Source organism: Scyliorhinus canicula, chromosome 15, assembly GCF_902713615.1.
Source record: "Scyliorhinus canicula chromosome 15, sScyCan1.1, whole genome shotgun sequence".
Classification (NCBI taxonomy): Eukaryota; Metazoa; Chordata; class Chondrichthyes; order Carcharhiniformes; family Scyliorhinidae; genus Scyliorhinus; species Scyliorhinus canicula.
The window spans coordinates 77,564,576-77,591,971 of record NC_052160.1 but is presented as its reverse complement, the minus strand read 5'-3'; the positions used below and the strand labels follow the sequence as shown (position 1 = coordinate 77,591,971).

The following is a 27,396-nucleotide window of genomic DNA, read 5'->3' as shown; positions in this document are numbered from 1 at the left end:
TCCCCCAGTCTCCCTGTGGCCAGCTCCACTCCCCAGTCCCCCTGTTGTCAGCTCCACTCCCGTGTCCCTCTGTGCTCACTTTGTCCCCCTGTGCCCAGCTCCAGTCTCCAGTCCCTTTGTGCCAAACTCTAACGCACCAAACCCCTCTATGGTCAACTCTGCCCCCCAGTCCCCATGTGCCCAACTCTGATCGCCCGTCCCACTGTGCCCAGCCCCGACCGCGCAGTCCCCCTATGCCCAGCTCCAACCCCTGTCCCCCTGTGGCCAGCTCCGTCCCCACATCCCCCTGTGGCCAGCTCCGTCCCCCTGTGACCAGCTCCAACCCCCGCCCCCCTGTGGCCAGCTCCGCCCCCCGTCCCCCTGTGGCCAGCTCCGCCCCCCGTCCCCCTGTGGCCAGCTCCGCCCCCCGTCCCCCTGTGACCAGCTCCAACCCCCGTCCCCCTGTGCCCAGCTCCAACCCCTGTCCCCCTGTGGCCAGCTCCGTCCCCACATCCCCCTGTGGCCAGCTCCGTCCCCCTGTGACCAGCTCCAACCCCCGTCCCCCTGTGGCCAGCTCCGCCCCCCGTCCCCCTGTGGCCAGCTCCGCCCCCGTCCCCCTGTGGCCAGCTCCGCCCCCCGTCCCCCTGTGACCAGCTCCAGCCCCCGTCCCCCTGTGCCCAGCTCCAACCCCTGTCCCCCTGTGGCCAGCTCCGTCCCCACATCCCCCTGTGGCCAGCTCCGTCCCCCTGTGGCCAGCTCCGTCCCCCTGTGACCAGCTACAACCCCCGTCCCCCTGTGGCCAGCTCCGCCCCCCGTCCCCCTGTGGCCAGCTCCGCCCCCCCGTCCCCCTGTGACCAGCTCCGCCCCCCGTCCCCCTGTGACCAGCTCCATCCCCAGTCCCCCTGTGGCCAGCTCCACACCCGTCTCCCTGTGGCCAGCTGCGTCCCCCGTCCCCCTGTGGCCAGCTCCACACCCGCCTCCCTGTGGCCAGCTCCATCTCCAGTCCCCCTGTGGCCAGCTCCATCCCCAGTCCCCCTGTGGCCAGCTCCATCCCCAGTCCCCCTGTGGCCAGCTCCATCTCCAGTCCCCCTGTGGCCAGCTCCATCCCCCGTCCCCCTGTGGCCAGCTCCGCCCCCCCGTCCCCCTGTGACCAGCTCCGCCCCCCGTCCCCCTGTGACCAGCTCCATCCCCAGTCCCCCTGTGGCCAGCTCCACACCCGTCTCCCTGTGGCCAGCTGCGTCCCCCGTCCCCCTGTGGCCAGCTCCACACCCGTCTCCCTGTGGCCAGCTCCGCTCCCTGTCCCCCTGTGGCCAGCTCCATCCCCCGTCCCCCTGTGGCCAGCTACGCCCCCAGTCTCCTTGTTCCCAGCTCCGTCCCCGTCCCCCTGTGGCCAGCTCCGTCCCCAGTCTCCCTGTGGCCAGCTCCGCCCCCAGTCTCCCTGTGGCCAGCTCCGCCCCCATTCTCCTTGTTCCCAGCTCCGTCTCCAAGTCCCCCTGGAACCAGCTCCACACCCGTCCCCCTGGAACCAGCTCTGTCCCAGTCTCCCTGTGACCAGCTCCAACCCCTGTCCCCCTGTGGCCAGCTCCAACCCCCGTCCCCTGTGGCCAGCTCCAACCCCCGTCCCCTGTGGCCAGCTCCAACCCCCGTCCCCTGTGGCCAGCTCCACCCCCCGTCCCCTGTGGCCAGCTCCGTCCCCGTCCCCCTGTGGCCAGCTCCGTCCCAGTCTCCCTGTGGCCAGCTCCGTCCCCACATCCCCCTGTGGCCAGCTCCGTCCCCGTCCCCCTGTGGCCAGCTCCACACCCGTCCCCCTGTGGCCAGCTGCGTCCCCCGTCCCCCTGTGGCCAGGTGCGCCCCCTGTCCCCCTGTGGCCAGCTCCGTCCCCGTCCCCCTGTGGCCAGCTCCGTCCCAGTCTCCCTGTGGCCAGCTCCAACCCCCGTCCCCCTGTGGCCAGCTCCGCCCCCCCGTCCCCCTGTGGCCAGCTCCGCCCCCCCGTCCCCCTGTGGCCAGCTCCGTCCCCGTCCCCCTGTGGCCAGCTCCGTCCCAGTCTCCCTGTGGCCAGCTCCAACCCCCGTCCCCCTGTGGCCAGCTCCGTCCCAGTCTCCCTGTGCCCAGCTCCGTCCCCGTCACCCTGTGCCCAGCTCCGTCCCAGTCTCCCTGTGGCCAGCTCCGCCCCCCCGTCCCCCTGTGGCCAGCTCCGTCCCAGTCTCCCTGTGCCCAGCTCCGTCCCCGTCCCCCTGTGCCCAGCTCCGTCCCCGTCCCCCTGTGGCCAGCTCCGTCCCTGTCCCCCTGTGGCCAGCTCCATCCCCTCAGTCTCCCTGTGGCCAGCTCCACCCCCCAGTCCCCCTGTGGCCAGCTCCCCCCACGTCCCCCTGCTCCGTTACCACATCCCCCTGTGGCCAGCTCCGTCCCCGTCCCCCTGTGGCCAGCTCCGTCCCCGTCCCCCTGTGGCCAGCTCCATCCCCCAGTCCCCCTGTGGCCAGCTCCGTCCCCACGTCCCCCTGTGGCCAGCTCCGTTACCACATCCCCCTAAGGCCAGCTCCGTCCCTAGTCCCCCTGTGGCCAGCTCCGTCCCCTAGTCCCCTTGTGGCAAGCTCCACCCCCGCAGTCCCCCTGTGGCCAGCTCCATCCCCAGTCCCCCTGTGGCCAGCTTTATCCCCAGTCCCCCTGTGGCCAGCTCCATCCCCAGTCCCCCTGTGGCCAGCTTCATCCCCAGTCCCCCTGTGGCCAGCTCCATCCCCAGTCCCCCTGTGGCCAGCTCTGCCCCCCCACCCCCTCGTGGCCAGCTCCGTCCCCCGTCCCTCTGTGGCCATCTGCGCCCCCCCACCCCCCCCCCCCCCCCACCCCCACCCCCCTGTGGCCAGCTTTGCCCTCCGTACCCTTGTGGCCAGCCCCCCCAGCCCCCCCCCCCCCCCCCCGTGGCCAGCTCCGTCGCCTGTGGCCAGCTTCGCCCCCCGTCCCCCTGTGGCCAGCTGCTCCCCCAGTCTCCCTGTGGCCAGCTCCACTCCCCAGTCCCCCTGTTGTCAGCTCCACTCCCGTGTCCCTCTGTGCTCACTTTGTCCCCCTGTGCCCAGCTCCAGTCTCCAGTCCCTTTGTGCCAAACTCTAACGCACCAAACCCCTCTATGACCTTCTGTCAGACAGAAGGCAGAGAGTTGGGATAAAAGGTTCTTTTTCGGAATGGCAACCGGTGACAAGTGGTGTCCCGCAGGGTTCAGTGTTGGGGCCACAGCTGTTCTCTTTATATATTAACGATCTAGATGACGGGACTGGGGGCATTCTGGCCAAGTTTGCCGATGATACAAAGATAGGTGGAGGGGCAGGTAGTGTTGAGGAGGTGGGGAGGCTGCAGAAAGATTTAGACAGTTTAGGAGAATGGTCCTAGAAGTGGCTGATGAAATTCAACGTGGGCAAGTGCGAGGTCTTGCACTTTGGAAAAAAGAATAGAGGCATGGACTATTTTCTAAACGGTGACAAAATTCATAATGCTAAAGTGCAAAGGGACTTGGGAGTCCTAGTCCAGGATTCTCTAAAGGTGAACTTGCAGGTTGAGTCCGTAATTAAGAAAGCAAATGTAATGTTGTCATTTATCTCAAGAGGCTTGGAGTATAAAAGCAGGGATGTACTTCTGAGGCTTTATAAAGCACTAGTTAGGCCCCATTTAGAATACTGTGAGCAATTTTGGGCCCCACACCTCAGGAAGGACATACTGGCACTGGAGCGGGTCCAGCGGAGATTCACACGGATGATCCCTGGAATGGCGGGTCTAACATATGATGAACGGCTGAGGATCCTGGGATTGTATTCATTGGAGTTTAGAAGGTTGAGGGGAGATCTAATAGAAACTTACAAGATAATGAATGGCTTGGATAGGATGGACGTAGGGAAGTTGTTTCCATTAGCAGGGGAGACTAGGACGCGGGGGCACAGCCTTAGAATAAAAGGGAGTCACTTTAGAACAGAGATGAGGAGAAATTTCTTCAGCCAGAGAGTGGTAGGTCTGTGGAATTCATTGCCACAGAGGGCGGTGGAGGCCGGGACATTGAGTGTCTTTAAGACAGAAATTGATAAATTCTTGATTTCTCGAGGAATTAAGGGCTATGGGGAGAGAGCGGGTAAATGGAGTTGAAATCAACCATGATTGAATGGTGGAGTGGACTCGATGGGCCGAATGGCCTTACTTCCGCTCCTATGTCTTATGGTCTTATGGTCTTATGGTCAACTCTGCCCCCCAGTCCCCATGTGCCCAACTCTGATCGCCCGTCCCACTGTGCCCAGCCCCGACCGCCCAGTCCCCCTGTGCCCAGCTCCAACCCCTGTCCCCCTGTGGCCAGCTCCGTCCCCACATCCCCCTGTGGCCAGCTCCGTCCCCCTGTGACCAGCTCCAACCCCCGTCCCCCTGTGGCCAGCTCCGCCCCCCCGTCCCCTTGTGGCCAGCTCCGCCCCCCGTCCCCCTGTGGCCAGCTCCGCCCCCCGTCCCCCTGTGACCAGCTCCAACCCCGTCCCCCTGTGCCCAGCTCCAACCCCTGTCCCCCTGTGGCCAGCTCCGTCCCCACATCCCCCTGTGGCCAGCTCCGTCCCCCTGTGGCCAGCTCCGCCCCCCGTCCCCCTGTGGCCAGCTCCGCCCCCCGTCCCCCTGTGGCCAGCTCCGCCCCCCGTCCCCCTGTGGCCAGCTCCGCCCCCCGTCCCCCTGTGACCAGCTCCAACCTCCGTCCCCCTGTGCCCAGCTCCATCCCCAGTCCCCCTGTGGCCAGCTGCGTCCCCCGTCCCCCTGTGGCCAGCTCCACACCCGCCTCCCTGTGGCCAGCTCCATCTCCAGTCCCCCTGTGGCTAGCTCCATCCCCTGTCCCCCTGTGGCCAGCTCCATCCCCCGTCCCCCTGTGGCCAGCTCCGTCCCCAGTCTCCATGTTCCCAGCTCCGTCCCCGTCCCCCTGTGGCCAGCTCCATCCCCCGTCCCCCTGTGGCCAGCTACGCCCCCAGTCTCCTTGTTCCCAGCTCCGTCCCCGTCCCCCTGTGGCCAGCTCCGTCCCCGTCCCCCTGTGGCCAGCTCCGTCCCCAGTCTCCCTGTGGCCAGCTCCGCCCCCAGTCTCCCTGTGGCCAGCTCCGCCCCCAGTCTCCTTGTTCCCAGCTCCGTCCCCAAGTCCCCCTGGAACCAGCTCCACACCCGTCCCCCTGGAACCAGCTCTGTCCCAGTCTCCCTGTGACCAGCTCCAACCCCTGTCCCCCTGTGGCCAGCTCCAACCCCCGTCCCCTGTGGCCAGCTCCAACCCCCGTCCCCTGTGGCCAGCTCCAACCCCCGTCCCCTGTGGCCAGCTCCACCCCCCGTCCCCTGTGGCCAGCTCCGTCCCCGTCCCCCTGTGGCCAGCTCCACCCCCTCAGTCTCCCTGTGGCCAGCTCCGTCCCCATTATCCCCCTGTGGCCAGCTCCGTCACCGTCCCCCTGTGGCCAGCTCCAACCCCCGTCCCCTGTGGCCAGCTCCGTCCCCGTCCCCCTGTGGCCAGCTCCGTCCCAGTCTCCCTGTGGCCAGCTCCGCCCCCCCCGTCCCCCTGTGGCCAGCTCCGTCCCAGTCTCCCTGTGCCCAGCTCCGTCCCCGTCCCCCTGTGCCCAGCTCCGTCCCTGTCCCCCTGTGGCCAGCTCCACCCCCTCAGTCTCCCTGTGGCCAGCTCCACCCCCCAGTCCCCCTGTGGCCAGCTCCGTCCCCACGACCCCCTGTGGCCAGCTCCGTTACCACATCCGCCTGTGGCCAGCTCCGGCCCCGTCCCCCTGTGGCCAGCTCCGTTACCACATCCCCCTATGGCCAGCTCCGTCCCCGTCCCCCTGTGGCCAGCTCCGTTACCACATCCCCCTATGGCCAGCTCCGTCCCCTATTACCCCTGTGGCCAGCTCCGTCCCCTAGTCCCCTTGTGGCAAGCTCCACCCCCGCAGTCCCCCTGTGGCCAGCTCCATCTCCAGTCCCCCTGTGGCCAGCTTCATCCCCAGTCCCCCTGTGGCCAGCTCCATCCCCAGTCCGCCTGTGGCCAGCTTCATCCCCAGTCCCCCTGTGGCCAGCTCCATCCCCAGTCCCCCTGTGGCCAGCTCCATCCCCAGTCCCCCTGTGGCCAGCTCCGTCCCCTAGTCCCCCTGTGACCAGCTCTGTCCCCTAGTCCCCCTGTGGCCAGCTCTGGCCCCTAGTCCCCTTGTGGCAAGCTCCACCCCCGCAGTCCCCCTGTGGCCATCTCCTCCTCCCCGTCCCCCTGTGGGCAGCTCCACCCCCCCCCCCCCCACCCCCCCAGTAACCCTGTGGCCAGCTCCACCCCTCAGTCTCCGTGTGGCCAGCTCCATCCCCCAGTCTCCCTGTGGCCAGCTCCACCTCCCAGTCCCCCTGTGGCCAGCTCCACCCCCCCCCCCCCCCCCAGTAACCCTGTGGCCAGCTCCACCCCTCATCTCCCTGTGGCCAGCTCCACCTCCCAGTCCCCCTGTGGCCAGCTCCACCCCCCCCCCCCCCCCCCCCCCCCAGTAACCCTGTGGCCAGCTCCACCCCTCAGTCTCCCTGTGGCCAGCTCCACCTCCCAGTCCCCCTGTGGCCAGCTCCACCCCCCAGTCCCCCTGTGTCCAGCTCCACCCCCCAGTCCCCCTGTGGCCAGCTCCACTCCCCTGTCCCTCTGTGCTCCATCCCCCTGTGCCCAGCTCCAGCCTCCAGTCCCTTTGTGCCCAACTCTAACCAAACCCCTCTATGGTCAACCCTGTCCCTCTGTGCCCAACTCCAACCCCCCCAGTCCCTCTGTGCCCAGCTTTGATCGTCCCAGTCTCTCTGTGACCAGCTTGACTCGTCCAGTACCTCTGTGCCTTGCTCCGACTTCCCCAGTCACCCTGCTGATCTGTACATCCGGTGGTTCTGTGCCCAGCCGTGGCTCTCTGACCTGTCCAGTTCTATCTGCAGCCGTCTTGTTTCAAGAAGTTGTGCTGCCCGCTCTGGTGCCAAAGCGCCCGTACCCCCAGTAGCAGTATCAGTGTCTGACCTTCTGTCTCTCTGCTCTTTCTTGCAGCATGTGGTTCAGTGTGTGTTTGTGGCCATCAAGACCATTGGGAATATCGTCATTGTCACCACCCTCCTACAGTTTGTGTTTGCTTGTCTCGGGGTGCAGCTTTTCAAGGTAAGAGATCGGCTTGAGATCTTTAAAAACTGATGGTGAACGGGCCATTGGTGACAAATGAAACTCTAAAATACAACTGTCGTGTTAGGTACACTGGTCTAACACTGGCTGCAACTGGATGCAGCTTAGATCAGAAAGATACTCCAGACTTTGAAGTTAGTTCAATCAGGTTTATTGAACTAATAGCACAGTTAGCACAGTTCTCTGTGAGTTCGACTCTCTGCTAACTTAAGTATGGTTACTCTGTCTGACTGAACCAGACTAGCTCTAGGCCACGTGGTGGAGGTGTGAGATTGTAACAACACCCTTGACTGACTGTCTAAATGTTCATCAGAGGAAAGAGGCGGAGTGTGAGCGCCTCGTGTCTTTTATAGTCAGATCCCACCCCTGAGTGTCCTGCCTGCTTATTGATCATGTCCTGTTCTCTGTATCCATTAGCTGCTTGTCTGTGTATCATTATGTGTGTGTGTGTGCCTGCATATCATGTCAACAACCTCCTCTTCTTTTTTTAAAATATTTTTATTGGCATTTTTCAGTTTTTACGCAGTAACAACTCAATCTATGGTGCACCTGGTGTTTACATATAGAGATGTTTCTTATTCAGAGAGATTTTTCACTTGTGTTCTCTCTGTCTGCCCTCCTCACTTCCCCTGTAGTCTGTTTTTTTTCCTGAGTACCGACTTCTGCCCTGGGTGTCACACATTGTGCTCCGCTCTTTTCTGCTGCGGTTTTAGTTGTTGTCCTTGCAGGTTCGCGGGGGGAGGGGGGGGGGGGGGGATGACCCTCCCTTTCCCCCTTGTTTCGTTCTGTGACTCCCTTGGGTTCCTCCTCTCCTCCTTTCCCCTGCTCCCTCTGCTCCTCTCCATTCTGTGTGCTCTTATTTGTTTTCCTCCATCCCCCCATCCCCCCTTGAAAAGGTCTTGGAACAGGCTGATGAATGGCCCTAATGCTTTGTGGAAGCCCATTTCTGACTCTCAGGTGGTGTATTTGATCTTCTCCAAGTGGAGAAATTCCGATAGGTTTAGCTAGCCAGTCTGCAGCTGTGGGTAGTGCTGCTAGCTGAGCAGGATTCTCTGGCGTACGATTAAGGAAACAGGCCAGGGCATTGGCCTTTTTCCCCACATGTAGTTCTGTCTGGTCCATTAACCCGAAGACTGCCATTCTCGGGCATGGCTCTACCCTCACCCCCACAACCGTGGATGTTGCCTCGAAGAAGGCTGTCCAGAACCCGATAAGTCAGGAAAGGCCAAGATCAGGTGAGCGTGGTTGTTGGGCCTCGCTGGCACCATTCGCATTTATCCTTCACCTCCAGGAAGAACCTGTTTATTCGGGTTCTAGTTAGGTGAGCTCTGTGCACCACTTTAAACTGCATGAGGCTTAGCCGAGCACAGGAGGAGATGGAGTTAACTCTACTCAGTGCTTCGCTGCAGAGTCCCCAACCCACTTCTGTCCCCAGTTCGTCCTCCCATTTTCGCCTGGCTACATGTGGTATGCTTGCCCTTTACAGCAACTGTCCTTAGATAACCCTATTGTTCCCCCACTCCTTGCTGTCCGTGTTTATTAGCTCCTCCAGTAATGTGTCTCTCAGGACCTTGGGGTACCTTGCCATCTCCTTGTGGAGAAAATGTTTAATTTGAAGGTGCCTGAGTTCCTGTCCTGTTGGTAGTCCCAGGTCTTGCGTCAGTGTTCCCAAGGTCGCGAGTCTGTTCCCCATGTAAAAGTCCCTGACTCCTAGCATCCCCCCGTCCTGTATCCATTTTTTAAAGGTGGCACCAAAGGAATGGCTGGTGGGAATTTGTGGTTGTCGCGGATGTGGGCCATGGTGGACATCTCAGTTAGGCCGAAATATTGCCTCATTTAGTTCCGTGTCTTCATTATGGTCACTCCAGAGCTCTATCCATCGCCCATTCGGGTTGAATGAGAATGTCTCGCTCTTGCCCAGGTTGAGTTTGCAGTCCAAAAATCTCCAAACTCTTCCAGGAGCTTAATGATTGCATTCAGGCCATTCTCTGGGTCCGAGATGTAGAGGAGCAGGTCATCTGCATAAAGTTAGACTCTATGCTCTCTGCCTCCTTTTCAGATACCCTTTTGGTCTTTCGCGTCTCGCAGAGCGATCGCCAGAGGTTCGATTGCCAGAGCGAACAAGAGCAGGGACAGTGGGCATCCCTGCCTTGTGCCTCTGTGCAGTGGAGGTATTCAGAGCTGGTGGTGTTGGTCCGATCGCTCACCTTGGGGCGTTGTACAGGAGCTTCACCCGGGGAATAAGTCTCTGACTGTCTACTCTATCTATTCCCCTGATCATCGTATAAACCTCTATCAAGTCGCCCCTTATCCTTCTCCGTTCTAATGAGAAAAGGCCAAGCACCCTCAACCTTTCCTCGTGATACCTACTCTCCATTCCAGCCAACATCCTGGTAAATCTCCTCTGCACCTTTTCCAAAGCTTCCACATCCTTCCTAAAATGAGGTGACCAGAACTGCACACAGTACTCCAAATGTGGCCTGACCAAGGTTTTGTACAGCTGCATCATCACCTCACGACTCTTAAATTCAATCCCTCTGCTAATGAACGCTAGCACACCATAGGGCTTCTTCACAGCTCTATCCACTTGAGTGGCAACTTTCAAAGATCTATGAACATAGACCCCAAGATCTCTCTGCTCATCCACATTGCCAAGAACCCTACCGTTAACCGTGTATTCCGCATTCATATTTGTCCTTCCAAAATGGACAACCTCACACTTGTCAGGGTTAAACTCCATCTGCCACTTCTCAGTCCAGCTCTGCATCCTATCTATGTCTCTTTGAAGCCGACAACAGCCCTCCTCACTATCCACAACTCCACCAATCTTCGTATCATCTGCAAATTTACTGACCCACCCTTCAACTCCCTCATCCAAGTCGTTAATGAAAATCACAAACAGCAGAGGACCCAGAACTGATCCCTGTGGTATGCCACTGATAACTGGGCTCCAGGCTGAATATTTGCCATCCACCACCACTCTCTGTCTTCTATCGGTTAGCCAGTTCGTTATCCAACTGGCCAAATTTCCCACTATCCCATGCCTCCTTACTTTCTGCATAAGCCTACCATGGGGAACCTTATCAAATGCCTTACTAAAATCCATGTACACCACATCCACTGCTTTACCTTCATCCACATGCTTGGTCACCTCCTCAAAGAAGTCAATAAGACTTGTAAGGCAAGACCTACCCCTCACAAATCCGTGCTAACTATCCCTAATCAAGCAGTGTCTTTCCAGATGCTCAGAAATACTACCCCTCAGTACCCTTTCCATTACACCGAAGTAAGACTAACTGGCCTGTAATTCCCAGGGTTATCCCGATTCCCTTTTTTGAACAGGGGCACGACATTCGCCACTCTCCAATCGTCTGGTACCACCCCTGTTGACAGTGAGGATGAAAAGATCATTGCCAACGGCCCTGCAATTTCATTTCTTGCCTCCTTGAATCCTTGGATATATCCCGTCAGGCACGGGGGACTTGTCTATCCTCAAGTTTTTCAAAATGCCCAACACATCTTCCTTCCTAACAAGTATCTCCTTGAGCTTACCAGTCTGTTTCACACTGTCCTGTCCAACAATATGGCCCCACTTGTTTGTAAATACTGAAGAAAAATACTTGTTCAAGACCTCTCCTATCTCTTCAGACTCAATACACAACCTCACGCTACTGTCCTTGATCGGACCTACCCTCGCTCTAGTCATTCTCATATTTCTCACATATGTGTTTGGGGTAGCACGGTAGCATGGTGGTTAGCATAAATGCTTCACAGCTCCAGGGTACCAGGTTCGGTTCCCGGCTGGGTCACTGTCTGTGCAGAGTCTGCACGTCCTCCCCGTGTGTGCGTGGGTTTCCTCCGGGTGCTCCGGTTTCCTCCCACAGTCCAAAGATGTGCGGGTTAGGTGGATTGGCCATGCTAAATTGCCCGTAGTGTCCTATAAAATATAAGGTTGGGGGGGGGGGGGGGGGTTGTTGGGTTGCGGGTATAGGGTGGATACGTGGGTTTGAGTAGGGTGATCATTGCTCGGCACAACATCGAGGGCCGAAGGGCCTGTTCTGTGCTGTACTGTTCTATGTTCTCTGTGTAAAAGGCCTTGGGGTTTTCCTTGATCCTACCCGCCAAAGATTTTTCATGCCCTCTCTTAGCTCTTCTAATCCCTTTCTTCCGTTCCCTCCTGGCTATCTTGTATCCCTCCAGCGCCCTGTCTGAACCTTGTTTCCTCAGCCTTACATAAGTCTCCTTCTTCCTCTTAACAAGACATTCAACCTCTCTTGTCAACCATAGTTCCCTGACTCGACCATCTCTTCCCTGCCTGACAGGGACATTCATATCAAAAACACGCAGTACCTGTTCCTTGAACAAGTTCCACATTTCACTTGTGTCCCTCCCTGACAGCCTATGTTCCCAACTTATGCACTTCAGTTCTTGTCTGACAGCATTCCTTCCCCCAATTGTAAACCTTGCCCTGTTGCACACACCTATCCCTCTCCATTACTAAAGTGAAAGTCACAGAATTGTGGTCACTACCTCCAAAATGCTCCCCCACTAACAAACCTATCACCTGCCCTGGTTCATTACCAAGTACCAAATCTAATATGGCCTCCCCTCTGGTCGGACAATCTACATACTGCGTTAGAAAATCTTCCTGGACACACTGCAAAAACACTACCCCATCCAAACTTTCCACTCAATGTTTGGGAAGTTGAAGTCACCCATGACTTCTGCACCTTTCCAAAATCTGTTTCCTAATCTGTTCCTCCACATCTCTGCTGCTATTGGGGGGCCTATAGAAAACTCCTAACATGGTGACTGCTCCCTTCCTATTTCTGACTTCAACCCAGTAGGCAGATCCCCCTCAAACTGCCTTTCTGCAGCTGTTATACTATCTCTAATTAACAATGCCACCCCCCCACCTCTTTTACCATCCTCCCTAATCTTGTTGAAACATCTATAGCCAGGGACCTCCAACAACCATTTCTGCCCCTCTTCTATCCAAGTTTCCGTGATGGCCACCACATCGTAGTCCCAAGTACCGATCAATGCCTTAAGTTCACCCACCTTATTCCTGATGCTTCTTGCATTGAAGTATACACACTTCAACCCATCTCCTTGCCTGCAAGTACTCTCCTTTGTCAGTGTTACCTTCCCCACTGCATCACTGCGTGCTTTGGCGTCCTGAATATCGACTTCCTTAGTTGCTGGACTACAAATCCGGTTCCCATTCCCCTGCCAAATTAGTTTAAACACTCCCGAAGACTACTAGAAAACCTCCCCCCCAGGATATTGGTGCCCCTCCGGTTCAGATGCAACCCGTCCTGCTTGTACAGGTCCCACCTTCCCCAGAATGCGCTATAATTTTCCAAATACCTGAAGCCCTCCTACACCATTCCTGCAGCCACGTGTTCAACTGCACTCTCTCCCTATTCCTAGCCTCGCTATCACGTGGCACAGGCAACAAACTAGAGATGACAACTCTGTCTGTCCTGGCCTTTAACTTCCAGCCTAACTCCCTAAACTTGTTTATTACCTCCACACCCCTTGTCCTACCTACGTCGTTGGTACCAATGTGCACCACGACTTCTGGCTGCTCCCCCTACCCCTTCAGGATCCTGAAGACACGATCCGAGACATCCCTGGCCCTGGCACCCGGGAGGCAACATACATAGAACATAGAACGATACAGCGCAGTACAGGCCCTTCGGCCCTCAATGTTGCACCGACATGGAAAAAAAAAACTAAAGGCCATCTAACCTACACTATGCCCTTATCACCCATATGCTTATCCAATAAACTTTTAAATGCCCTCAATGTTGGCGAGTTCACTACTGTTGCAGGTAGGGCATTCCACGGCCTCACCACTCTTTGCGTAAAAAACCCACCTCTGACCTCTGTCCTATATCTATTACCCCTCAATTTAAGGCTATGTCCCCTCGTGATAGCCACCTCCATCCGCGGGAGAAGGCTCTCGCTGTCCACCCTATCTAACCCTCTGATCATTTTGTATGCCTCTATTAACGAAAACAACCTCAAGTCCATCAGCCTTTCCTCATAAGATTTTCCCTCCATACCAGGCAACATCCTGGTAAATCTCCTCTGCACCCGTTCCAAAGCTTCCACATCCTTCCTATAATGAGGCGACCAGAACTGTACGCAATACTCCAAATGCGGCCGTACTAGAGTTTTGTACAACTGCAACATGACCTCATGGCTCCGGAACTCAATCCCTCTACCAATAAAGGCCATCACACCATAGGCCTTCTTCACAACCCTATCAACCTGGGTGGCAACTTTCAGGGATCTATGTACATGGACACCGAGACCCTCTGCTCATCCACACTACCAAGAATTTTACCATAGCCAAATATTCCGCATTCCTGTTATTCTTTCCAAAGTGAATCACCTCACACTTCTCCACATTAAACTCCATTTGCCACCTCTCAGCCCAGCTCTGCAGCTTATCTATGTCCCTCTGTAACCTGCAACATCCTTCCGCACTGTCTACAACTCCACCGACTTTAGTGTCGTCTGCAAATTTACTTACCCATCCTTCTGCTCCCTCTAGGTCATTTATAAAAATGACAAACAGCAAAAGCCCCAGAACAGATCCTTGTGGTACGCCACTCGTAACTGAACTCCATTCTGAACATTTCCCATCAACCACCACTCTCTGTCTTCTTTCAACTAGCCAATTTCTGATCCACATCTCTAAATCACCCTCAATCCCCAGCCTCCGTATTTTCTGCAATAGCCGACCGTGGGGAACCTTATCAAACGCTTTACTGAAATCCATATACACCACATCAACTGCTTTACCCTCGTCCACCTGTTCAGTCACCTTCTCAAAGAATTCGATAAGGTTTGTGAGGCATGACCTACCCTTCACAAAACCATGCTAACTATCCCTAATCATATTATTCCTATCTAGATGATTATAAATCGTAAATTATAAATTATACCTTTTGGGAGTCTCGCTCGCGACCACTGAATCTCCTATCTATTCCCCTAACCATTGAATCTCCTATTACTATTGCTTTTTTATGCTCCCCCTTCCCTTCTGAGCCCCAGAGCCAGACTCAGTGCCAGAGACCTGGCCACTAGGGCCTTCCCCCTGTAGGTCATGCCCCCAACAGCATCCCCCAACAGCATAACGGTATACTTGTTTTGAAGGGGAACGGGCACGAGGGATCCCTGCACTGTCTGCCTGTTAGTTTTATTTCCCCTGACTGTAACCCAGCTACTCTTGTCCAGTACCTTGGATGTGGCTACCTCCCTGTAACTCTTCTCGATAATCCCCCCCCCCCCCCCCCGCCTCCCCGATGATTCAAAGTTCATCCAGCTCCAGCTCCATTTCCCTAACACGGTCTCTGAGGAGCTGGAGTTGCGTGCATTTCCCGCAGGTATAGTCAGCGGGGACACCAGTGGTATCCCTCACCACGCACATCCTACAGGAGGAGCATGCAACTGCCCTAGCCTCCATCCCCTCTTACTTTACAGAATTAGCTGCCCCGTAGACCAACTGGACCTACGCACTCCGACTCTGCTTCCAGTCAGCTGTACTCTAAACTCCTGTCTCCCTTCACGCTCTTTGATAAATATAGGAAATGAAATGTAAGGAGCACCTTACTCCCTCCTCACCTAACTCCCTCAGTCACCAAACTCTCACTGTAGCACTCAAATGCAACAAGCTCAGCACTCCCTCAGTCACCAAACTCTCACTGTAGCACTCAAATGCAACAAGCTCAGCACTCCCTCAGTCACCAAACTCTCACTGTAGCACTCAAATGAAACAAGCTCAGCACTCCAGTGCAAACTAAGTCTGCACTATAATTCGCTCAGATTTATACTGTGACTCTTGCCTCTGAAAACTGGCCTAATCCAATTAACTATTTAACAAGCTCCAGCTGCAAGTCCCTACAAATAGAACCTTGTTTAAAGCTGATTCAAAATTCACCTTCTTATAGACCAAACAGCAACTTTTAAGTTAATTAACTAAATAAAAGAAATACTAGACTTTAAATAAAATGAACCCTTATACTCCCTCAGTCACCAAACTCTCACTGTAGCACTCAAATGCAACAAGCTCAGCACTCCAGTGGAAACTTCCATTCAAAGCTGTCGAAGTCTTTTTATGCGTCCCGGGAGATGATCACTTCCGGTGTTCTCTCCCTGGATGGGGTCATTATTATATTTAGCTACCGCCTGATATTCGATGTTAGCTGCCTCCCCTTGACAAAGCCCATCTGGAACTCTGCGACCACCTCCGTTCCACAGTTCTCCAGTCTCTTGGCCTGGACTTTCGCGGGTATCTTCGCGTCCATATTGAGCAGCAAAATGGGTCTTTGTCTTTTTTTGGTATCAGCGATATTGTGGCCTGTGTTGGCGTTGGAGGCAGGGTGCTCCTTGCTAGCGCATCTGCGAACATGTCCCGTAGGTGTGTTAATTTTTAATGCAAGCCCATCGGGGACTTGTTGGGACCCAGCACCTTTCCCGCCTGCATGGAGCTGATGTTCTCCATGATCTATCCCAGTTCTATTGTGCTTCCAGTTCCACCAAGCCTGTCATCCCCTCTGACTGACATGTCCAGTTCATTGAGGAACCATTTCATCCCCGCGTCCCCGTTGGGGTTTCGGAAGTGTAGACCCCGGTAGAAGGTCTCAAATGCTCGGTTGTCCACTTTTTGCTCGGTTACAGTGTGCTTCTGCTATTCTTCACCTGGGCTATCACACTTGTGGCAACCTGCTTTCGCAGCTGGTGAGCCAGTAGGTGGCCAGCCTTTTCTCCGTGTTCATAGAAGGTCCCCCATGTCTGGTGGAATTGGTGCACTATTTCCTGGTGGATGGCAGGTTAAAGTCCATGTGGTGTACTTTGTGGTTCTGATCCAAGGATGGTTGGCATAGTGTTCACAAAGAACACAACTAGCTTTTACATTAAACAAAGCTGAAGATTTATTTACACCTCTTAATTGGTTTGAACACTTACTCTTATACAATAAACAGTTGATAATAAACATACAATCTACACTCATCTATTACTAATCTCTACACTAGGATAATAACTATGATCTGCTCTCACTCACACTATCTTTCCGACAGTCTGTCTTGTCGCCTTCTTCTCAACACGCTCCCAGAAGGCTTAGCATTGATGCTTTATATAGTTCTGTGTCTAGTTCCCTCTAGTGGTTGCTTTGGACATAACATTAACTCTTATAGTTCTGTACATTTATCATAATGTCACCACGCCTTTTCTTTGGAAAACAAAGTTATAAACTCTAACATTTTTTCTTTGAATGTTACATTAGTGAGCATGTTTTACATTCAGTTGCAAAAATAAATGTCATATCATAGTTGTGATGTCAGAAGAATAGTTATTAATGTGTCATTATAAATTCCGTCTGTTCGGTGGTTTCCTCGTTCTTGTTGATCTTCTCAGTGTTCTTCTCAAAGCATTCATGTTGTCTTCCAAATTGTCTTGATTCGTTATTGATAATGAAGGATTTGGAAAGTAAATGTTTTGGAAAATGGCATCCTGAGCCATTCTGAGTTTGAAGTGGAATATAATTCTTTATCTTCAGTAATTTTTTTAAATTTTAAATTTATTTTTTAATAAATTTAGAGTACCCAATTAATTTTTTCCAATTAAGGAGCAATTTAGCGTAGCCAATCCACCTACACTGCACATTTTTGGGTTGTGGGGATGAAACCATCGCAAACATGGGGAGAATGTGCAAATTTCACACGGACAGTGACCCAGAGCTGGGATCGAACCTGGGACCTTGGTGCTGTGAGGTGGAAGTGCTGAGCACCGCGCCACCGTGCTGCCCTCTTTATCTTCAGTAATGCTCGTTTATTTTTTCTAAACAGTGTGCCTTTTTAAGTTTGTACCAAATCTGATCTTGGTGCTACTTGTCGTAATCCCCTAGCAATATGTGACCATCCACCATCAGGATTTTGTATTGTGACATTGTCTGCTTCTTGTAATGGCGTTAAAGGTTTTGTGTGCTTGTTATAGTAGTCTTTTTGTTTTCTTTTTTGTAACCTCAGTCGGTTATGTAGTTCTTGTTCATCCATATTCTGAATTGTGATTTCTGGTAACGTGATATGAATTTTTCTTCCCATCAACATCTGGGCAGGCGATAAACCTGATGACAATGGAGTGGCTCTGTATGTCAACGGTGCTAATGATAAATCTTTGTTGTCATTTAGTGTTTTGCTGAATAGATTATTAGCTATTCCTACTGTCATGTGACAGTACCTTTAAGAAATGGGTGTTTATAAATGGGTGTGTATATATGGGTCTGTAGTGAGAGTACCTTGAATAAATGAGTGTTTATTACTGCAGTGATGTCAGAGAGTGGGTGGAGCTGGGCTGTCTGTCAGCTTTCTACTTTTGTTTTAGGCTGTTTGTTGCAGGGTGTGTTTTAGTTTTGTTTTGAGTGTTGCTGAAGCCAGACCAAGCAGGTGTACTGCTGTTCTCTTTGCCACCAAAAGACTATCTTTTGATAATTTGGTGAGTTCAGAATTATAAATGTTTTCAGTAGTGACTTTAACTTGTTAAAGGTTTTGTTTTTAAGTCGTATGGATGTTAAAAGGAAAGCTTAAAGGATTACTTAGTGTTGTAGTCTTTGGGGGTTGGATTTGAATTAATGGTTACTAAGATCTTCACTGTATGTTTTAAAAAGGTTAACTTGAGTTCATAGAATAAACATTGTTTTGCTTTAAAAAATACTTTTCCATTTCAGCTGTACCATGCCTGTAGATTGGGCCGTGTGCTCCCCATACCACAATCTATTAAAAGTTGTGGGTCAGGTGAACTCCATGATACACTTTGGGGTTCTCTAAACCCTGGCCCATAACACTACGATTTTCTCAGCTTTGCCATTGGATTGTGGGGACAATGGGCTTGATGTTATGTGGTTAAAATGATAAATTTTGCAAATTGTGTCCACTCCCAGCTGGTGAAGCAAGGATCATTGTCAGAGAATGTGTAATGTGTAATGAAACCCACGTGTGTGTGTGGGTGTCCTCCGGGTGCTCCGGTTTCCTCCCACAGTCCAAAGATGTGCGGGTTAGGTGGATTGGCCATGCAAAATTGCCCGTAGTGTCCTAAAAAGTAAGGTTAAGGGGGGGTTGTTGGGTTACGGGTTGGTGGATACGTGGGTTTGAGGAGGGTGATCATTGCTCGGCACAACATCGGGGGCCGAAGGGCCTGTTCTGTGCTGTACTGTTCTATGTTCTATGTTCTAATTCCATGTCGTGGAAACACAGATTTTGCTGCTCGGATTACAGATTGAGTTGTTGAATCAGTAAGCGTAATCACCTCAGGATAGTTGGAATAGGAGTAATTAATGACTAAATAGACACGACCTTTAAAGTAGAATAGATCCATTCCAACTTTCAGCCATGGATAGGTGATTACTTCATTTTCTTCAAAGCTTTCTTTGCATTGAGCAGATTGATGCATCTGACAAATGCTGCATTCCTGCACATGATTGTCCACATACTTGTTGATTCCAAGCCGGTACACAGATTGTCTTGCTTGTCTACGAAATTTTTCAATTCTTTGGTGGCTCTCGTGTATCTGTTCCAAGATATGTTTTCATAGGCAGGAGGAAATAACTATTCTGTCTCCTTTGAGTTGGAATCTGTTAATGACAGTGTGGTCATCTTTGATACTGTGAAAACTGGAGAAACATCCATTGAGGCATCCTTCTTTCAGGTATTTGATTACCTTTTGGAGTGTCAAGTCCTTTTCTGTTTCCTCTCTTGTGATACGGAGCTTGTTGTCAGACACTGGTAGCATTTCTGCAACAAATGAACCTTGTGCTTCCACAATGTGTACTATATTTGAAATCGTGGTATCAGTATTATTTGTAGCTCTTGGTAAGGTATCAGCAACAACTAATTCTTGTCCTGGCTCTTTAAGCGTGACTTTTGAATTATTGGTTGTGTGTATCCTTTTAACCAAGTTTAATTTATCGCAAGCATCCACGCCAAGCAGCGATGATTTGTCATTTTCTATTATTTCAAAGTCAATTGGCATACTGATGTCACCATTCCGAACAATGAGACAGCAGCTGTCGTGACTGTGGTATTTCCATTATAGTCAGTCAATCGACAGGTTGGTTTCTTTATTTGTGGTTTGCTGTCTGCTTGTCTTAAATCCTTTTCCGCTATTAAATTTGAGTACGTTCCTGTATCTATCTTAAATGGAATTTCAGACCCATTTAAATCAAGTAGTCGAATAATTTTGGAAAGCTGATGTACTGGTTTGTTATCACAAGCCAGTGCATTAAACCTAGTAATTGCATCGGCCGGGCAGCAAGGAGGCGCAGTGGATTTTGAGGAGTTGCTCACACCAGGAATCGGAGTGCACCCCAAACATGATCTGATCTCTGATCATGGAATCTGCGGTTGCACCATAATTGCAGGACTGCGCTAATATACAGAGATGGGTTCGAAAGGATTGGAAAGGTTCATCCTTACCCTGAAGGCATTGCTGGAAGATATAGCGCTCAAAACTCTTGTTTGTTTCGACTTCACAGTGACTGTCAAACTTCTCCAAAATGGTCTTGAATGTGGTCTTGTCCTGGCCGTCGGTAAAATTAAGCGAGTTGAAAATCTGGATGGCTTGGTCCCCCGCAGTTAATAGGAGCAGTGCGATTTTTCTGGCATCGGACGCATCCTCTAGGCCTCAATGCCTTTGCTTGAAGACTCGCCAGTTGGCGCTGAGATTGCAGGAGATCCGTAGCTGTGGAGGGGCCTGGATCTTCTCCATGCCGCTGGAAAGCACTTGGTGGTCGTCACGGAATCACTCGAGGTAAACCACTTAGAGATAGTAGACTACTGGTACCATGTCGTGTTATTCACCCTGGGGTAACACGGACTGCAACTGGATGCAGTTGTACTTGAAAGTAGACTCCAAACTTTGATGTTAGTTCAATATGTTTTATTGAACATGTTAAGCAGTGCACACAGTTCGCTGTGGGTTTGACACTCTAGTAATCTAAGCGTGCTTACTATAATTAACTAGACCAGACTAGCTCTGAGCTAGGTGCTAACTGATATATACACCCTGACTGTCACTACAGTTGTCACCAGTGGAAAGAGACAGAGTGTTGATGCCTCATGTGTTTTATAGTGGGAGACCACCTTCTAGTGTTCTGCCTGGTGATTGGCTGTATTCTGTCCTGTGTATTGATTGGCTGTACTGGGTGTCTGTCACTGCCTGTCTGTATCTCATTATGTGCATGAGTGCATATCACAACACCGTTCATTAGAACTTCTCATGCACAAATTGGTTGCCATGTTTCCTGCATTGTAACTGTGATGACTCGTGAAACAAAACTTTATTCGCAGTAAATCACTTTGGGAGGTCCGAATAAATACAAATGCAAATGTTTCTTCCTTCTGGTCCCGCCTCTGTATCTAAGGAGGATATGGAAGATTGTGTTAAGCACTTCTCCAATTTTAATCATTAACTTCCCTGAGCAGCTTCGAGTGTATCCCACCCGCACTGGATGACTTATCGACTTTAAGTAATCGTCACCTTTCTATTACGTTGTCATTATTTATTTTCATCTCATCCACTATTCTGGTGACTCCTCATTTATTATAGCTGTGTCTAAGTCTACTTCCTTGGTGAACACCGATGCAAAGTCCTCATTCAGTATCTCAGCTATGCCTTCTGTCTCCAGCAATAGATCTCCGTTTTGATCTCTAATTGGCTGCACAGTTCCTTTTTTAAAAAATGTTGTTAGTGAATGTGGGAGCTCAGGGACACGTCCACTGTCCCTGGCTCCTTCACGTGCAAGAAGTGTGTTCAGTTGCAGCTCTTGTTAGACCGCTTGACAGCTCTGGAGCTGCGGATGGACTCACTTTGGAGCATCCGCGATGCTGAGGAGGTCGTGGATAGCACGTTTAGCGAGTTGGTCACACCGCAGGTGAAGGTTTCTGAGGGAGATAGAAAATGGGTGACCAAAAGAAAGAGCAAGAGTAGGAAGGCAGTGCAGGTGTCCCCTGAGGTCATCTCCCTGCAAAACAGATATACCGCTTTGTATACTGTTGAGGGAGATGGCTCACCAGGGGAAGGCAGCAGCAGCCAGGTTCATGGCACCGTGGCTGGCTCTGCTGCACAGCAGGGCAGGAAGAAAAATGGCAGGGCGATAGTGATAGGGGACTCGATCGTAAGGGGAATAGACAGGCGGTTCTGTGGACGCAATCGAGAGTCCAGGATGGTATGTTGCCTCCCTGGTGCAAGGGTCAAGGATGTCTCGGAGCGGCTGAAGGACATTCTGGGGGGGGAGGGTGAACAGCCAGCTGTCGTGGTGCACATAGGCACCAACGATATAGGTAAAAAACGGGATGAGGTCCTACAAGCGGAATTCAGGGAGTTAGGAGTTAAACTAAAAAGTAGGACCTCAAAGGTAGTAATCTCAGGATTGCTACCAGTGCCATGAGCTAGTCAGAGTAGGAATGTCAGGATAGATAGGATGAATGAGTGGCTCGAGAGATGGTGCAAGAGGGAGGGATTCAAATTCCTGGGGCATTGGGACCGGTTCTGGGGGAGATGGGACCAGTACAAACCGGACGGTCTGCACCTGGGCAGGACTGGAACCGATGTCCTGGGGGGGTGTTTTCTAGAGCTGTTGGGGAGGGTTTAAACTAATGTGGCAGGGGGATGGGAACCAATGCAGGAAGTTGGAAGGTAGTAAAACAGGGACAGAAGCAAAAGGAAGTAAGGGGAAAAGTGCAAGGCAGAGAAGACATAGTCAAAAATCTAAAAGGGCGACAGTACAAAGTACAGTGACTGAGGGGAGCTCAGTGAATAGGCCCAGTAATAACAAAAGGAATAAAACTGGAGATATTAAGATTCAAAACAGAGGTAAAAAAACCAACATAAGTGAATGCTCCTGAATGCTCGTAGTATTCGGAATAAAGTAAATGAGCTGATGGCACAAATCATCGTAAATGAATATGATTTAGTGGCCATTACTGAAACATGGTTAAAGGATGGTCACGACTGGGAGTTAAATATCCGAGGGTATCAAACTATTCGGAAGGACAGAGTGGATGGTAAGGGAGGTGGTGTTGCTCTGTTATTTAAGGATGACATCCGGGCAATAGTAAGGGATGACATCGGTGCTATGGAGGATAAGGTTGAATCCGTTTGGGTGGAAATCAGGAATAGTAAGGCGAAAAAGTCACTGATAGGAGTAGTCTATCGGCCACCAAATAGTAACGATATGGTGGGGCAGGCAATAAACAAAGAAATAACTGATGCATGTAGAAATGGTACAGCAGTTATCATGGGGGATTTTAATCTACATGTCGATTGGTTTAACCAGGTCGGTCAAGGCAACCGTGAGGAGGAGTTCATAGAATGTATCCGCGATAGTTTCCTAGAACAGTATGTAATGGAACCTACGAGGGAACAAGCGGTCCTAGATCTTGTCCTGTGTAATGAGACAGGATTGATTCATGATCTCATAGTTAGGGATCCTCTCGGAAGGAGCGATCACAATATGGTGGAATTTAAAATACAGATGGAGGGTGAGAAAGTAAAATCAAATACTAGTGTTTTGTGTTTAAACAAAGGAGATTACAAGGGGATGAGAGAAGAACTAGCTAAGGTAGACTGGGAGCTAAGACTTTATGGTGGAACAGTTGAGGAACAGTGGAGAACCTTCCAAGCGATTTTTCACAGTGATCAGCAAAGGTTTATACCAACAAAAAGGAAGGACGGAAGAAAGAGGGAAAATCGACCGTGGATATCTAAGGAAATAAGGGAGAGTATCAAATTGAAGGAAAAAGCATATAAAGTGGCAAAGATTGCTGGGAGATTAGAGGACTGGGAAATCTTTAGGGGGCAACAGAAAGCTACTAAAAAAGCTATAAAGAAGAGTAAGATAGAGTATGAGAGTAAACTTGCTCAGAATATAAAAACAGACAGTAAAAGTTTTTACAAATATATAAGACAAAAAAGAGTGGCTAAGGTAAATATTGGTCCTTTAGAGGATGAGAAGGGAGTTTTAATAATGGGAAATGAGGAAATGGCTGAGGAACTGAACAGGTTTTTTGGGACGGTCTTCACAGTGGAAGACACAAATAACATGCCAGCGACTTATAGAAATGAGGCTATGACAGGTGAGGACCTTGAGAGGATTGTTATCACTAAGGAGGGAGTGATGGGCAAGCTAATGGGGCTAAAGGTAGACAAGTCTCCTGGCCCTGATGGAATGCATCCCAGAGTGCTAAAAGAGATGGCTAGGGAAATTGCAGATGCACTAGTGATAATTTACCGAAATTCACTAGACTCTGGTGTGGTCCCGGTGGATTGGAAATTAGCAAACGTGACGCCACTGTTTAAAAAAGGAGGTAGGCAGAAAGCAGGAAATTATAGGCCAGTGAGCTTAACTTCGGTAGTAGGGAAGATGCTGGAATCTATCATCAAGGAAGAAATTGCGAGGCATCTGGATAGAAATTGTCCCATTGGGCAGACGCAGCATGGGTTCGTAAAGGGCAGATCATGCCTAACTAATTTAGTGGAATTTTTTGAGGACATTACCAGTGCAGTAGATAACGGGGAGCCGATGGATGTGGTATATCTGGATTTCCAGAAAGCCTTTGACAAGGTGCCACACAAAAGGTTGCTGCATAAGATAAAGATGCATGGCATTAAGGGTAAAGTAGTAGCATGGATAGAGGATTGGTTAATTAATAGAAAGCAAAGAGTTGGGATTAATGGGTGTTTCTCTGGTTGGCAATCAGTAGGTAGTGGTGTCCCTCAGGGATCCGTGTTGGGCCCACAATTGTTCACAATTTACATAGATGATTTGGAGTTGGGGACCAAGGGCAATGTGTCCAAGTTTGCAGATGACACCAAGATGAGTGGTAAAGCGAAAAGTGCAGAGGATACTGGAAGTCTGCAGAGGGATTTGGATAGGTTAAGTGAATGGGCTAGGGTCTGGCAGATGGAATACAATGTTGACAAATGTGAGGTTATTCATTTTGGTAGGAATAACAGCAAACGGGATTATTATTTAAACGATAAAATATTAAAGCATGCCGCTGTTCAGAGAGACTTGGGTGTGCTAGTGCATGAGTCACAGAAGGTTGGTTTACAAGTGCAACAGGTGATTAAGAAGGCAAATGGAATTTGTTCTTCATTGCTAGAGGGATGGAGTTTAAGACTAGGGAGGTTATGTTGCAATTGTATAAGGTGTTAGTGCGGCCACACCTGGAGTATTGTGTTCAGTTTTGGTCTCCTTACTTGAGAAAGGACGTACTGGCGCTGGAGGGTGTGCAGAGGAGATTCACTAGGTTAATCCCAGAACTGAAGGGGTTGGATTATGAGGAGAGGTTGAGTAGACTGGGACTGTACTCATTGGAATTTAGAAGGATGAGGGGGGATCTTATAGAAACATTTAAAATTATGAAGGGAATAGATAGGATAGATGCGGGCAGGTTGTTTCCACTGGCGGGTGACAGCAGAACTAGGGGACATGGTCTCAAAATAAGGGGAAGTAGATTTCGGACTGAGTTTAGGAGGAACTTCTTCACCCAAAGGGTTGTGAATCTATGGAATTCCTTGCCCAGTGAAGCAGTTGAGGCTCCTTCATTACATGTTTTTAAGGTAAAGATAGATAGTTTTTTGAAGAATAAAGGGATTAAGGGTTATGGTGTTTGGGCTGGAAAGTGGAGCTGAGTCCACAAAAGATCAGCCATGATCTAATTGAATGGCGGAGCAGGCTCGAGGGGCCAGATGGCCTACTCCTGCTCCTAGTTCTTATGTTCTTTTCCTATTCATCACCAATTTGTTATCATACTGTCTCTTTAAGCCTCTATTGCCTTTTTCTCTCCTCCTCAGTACTTTTAGATTCAATCATTTTCTCGCTTTTATTTATTACTAAAGCTGACATCTACCATACCTTTTCTACCTTACCTGATTCCCCAGCTCTTTCTACATTCAGGTTTGCTGGATTTGGTTGCTCTCCTTTTTCCCCACTTGTGGGTATGGACTTAGAGAGAACTCAATCACCCCCTCTTTAAAGGCTGTCCATTTTTCCATTGCATCTCTGTCTCCTACACAGACCAAATCTTTCCTCAATTAACTGGATTTTAGTCCTCATCCAGGTACGTATTTTTATTCTCACTTGCTCTTTATCATTCTCCATAACAAATCCAAACTTTGTAATATTGTGTTCACCAGTATGGAGTTACTTCCTGATTGTAACATTCTCCACTGCACTCCCCAGGGCGAAATCCCGCAATGTCTCTTTCTTTGCTTGGCACGGTAGCACTGTGATTAGCACTGTTACTTCACAGGGCCAGGGTACCAGGTTCGATTCCCGGCTTGGGTGACTCTCTGTGCAGACTCTGCACGTTCTCCCTGTATCTGTGTGGGTTTCCTCCGGGTGCTCCAGTTTCCTCCCACAAGATCTGAAAGACGTGCTGTTAGGTAATTTTGACATTCTGAATTCTCCCTCAGTGTACCCGAACAGGCGCCAAAGTGTGGTGACTAGGGGATTTTCACAGTAACTTCATTGCAGTGTTAATGTAAGCCTACTTGTGACAATAAAGATAATTTTTTAAAAAAAGAAACACACTGAGCAAGACAATTCTCCTGACACATATCTCTGCCCGAATACAATCACTGTACTATTCTATTTTTAAAATAAATTTAGTGTCCCCAATTAATTTTTTCGATTTAAGGGGCAATTTAGGATGGCCAATCCACCTACCCTGCACATCTTTGGGTTGTGGGGGTGAAACCCACGCAAACATGGGGAGAATGTGCAAACTCCACACGGACTGACCCAGATCCGGGATCGAACCTGGGACGTCAGCGCCGTGATGCAGCAGTGCTCATCACTGCGCCACCGTGCTGCCTTTTACTGTCCTATTCAATCATGGGGTAATCACAGTCCCCCATTACCACAACTGAGAGAGATATTGGGGAATTGTGCAGGTTGGGGAATTTGACCACGCTAAATTTCCCCCGAGTGTCCAAACGTTAGATGGGATTACAGGAATTGGGCGGGGAGTGGGTCTAGGTGGGTGCTTTTTCACAGGATCGGTTCAGATTCGATGGGCCGAATGGCCTCCTCCTGCACTGTTGGGATTCTATAGACCTTGGAACATAGAATCTGCACTGACCCTCTGAAAGATCTCTGAAAGTAACTCGGCCTACCTCCCTGTCCTATCCATGTAACCCCATCTAACTTGCACATCCCTGGACACTAAGGGACAATTTGTTGGCATGGCCAATTCACCTAACCTGCACATGTTTGGAATGTGGGTGGAAACGGAAACACCCAGAGGAAACCTACGTGGACACGGGCAGAACATGCAAACTCCACAAAGACAGTCACCCAAGGTTGGAATCGAACCCAGGTCCCTGGCGCTGTGCAACAGCAGTGCTAGCCACTGTGCCACTGTGCCGCTGACCTTGATGAATTATTACTAGAACATCTTGCTAACAAATTCTTGGTTGAGGAAGTATTGAAAAATTGAGTTAAGAATTTATTCCTGGGAGGGAGGCTAAGTTTAATATGTCAACTGGTGTTGTTGCTGGTGTTCTGCTGCCTTTTAAAAAACATGATGTGGAGATGCTGGCGTTGGACTGGGGTCAGCACAGTTACGACACCAGGTTAAAGTACAACAGGTGTGTTTCAAATCACTAGCTTTCGGAGCGCAGCTCCTTCCTCAGGTGAGTCTTCTTTTTTAAAATACTTTTGTATGGGAATTGCTGTCTTGGCCAGCATTTGATGCCCATCCCCAATTACATTTGCAACGGTGGTGGTTGTCTTGAAGCACTCAGTACATGTAAACTGTAGATGCTGTTAGAAAGAGAGACCTGGGATTCAGTTGAAGTGACAGTGAAGGAATAGCAATTTAATTCCAAGCCAGAATGGTGTGTGGCTTGGAAAACTGGTGGTGTGCCCAATTTTGCGTAGGACTCTTGAATTGATTTCAAATTAATAATGGCAGACATTGAAGCCACAGTAAAATTTCTGCATTGTGACTGTTCTTTCTGTTGCTAATTTTTGAATTTCTTCAACTCAGGGGAAGCTTTACAGCTGCACAGATCCTTCCAAAATCACAGAAGAAGACTGCAAGTGAGTAGAACCTGAGTTGACTCTGCTGTTTCAACCAATGCTGGAGACTGGGGTCCTCAACATGACACTGAGGCTATCTGGGACCTGAGAGCCAAGGCTTCAGCTGTTCAAGGGTTAAGCTGAGCTCAAGGTTCTGGGAATAAACATT

The 27,396-nt window shown here is 50.9% G+C and overlaps 1 protein-coding gene across 1 annotated transcript in view; it reads left to right on the top strand.

Annotated features, from left to right (window-relative positions):
- LOC119978247 (voltage-dependent L-type calcium channel subunit alpha-1S-like) overlaps positions 1-27,396 on the top strand; it is a 642,412-nt gene that overhangs the window by 301,240 nt on the left and 313,776 nt on the right. Inside the window, 2 exon segments of the mRNA XM_038819727.1 lie at positions 7,001-7,108; positions 27,196-27,248. Of these exon segments, the coding sequence (XP_038675655.1) occupies positions 7,001-7,108; positions 27,196-27,248 (161 nt within the window).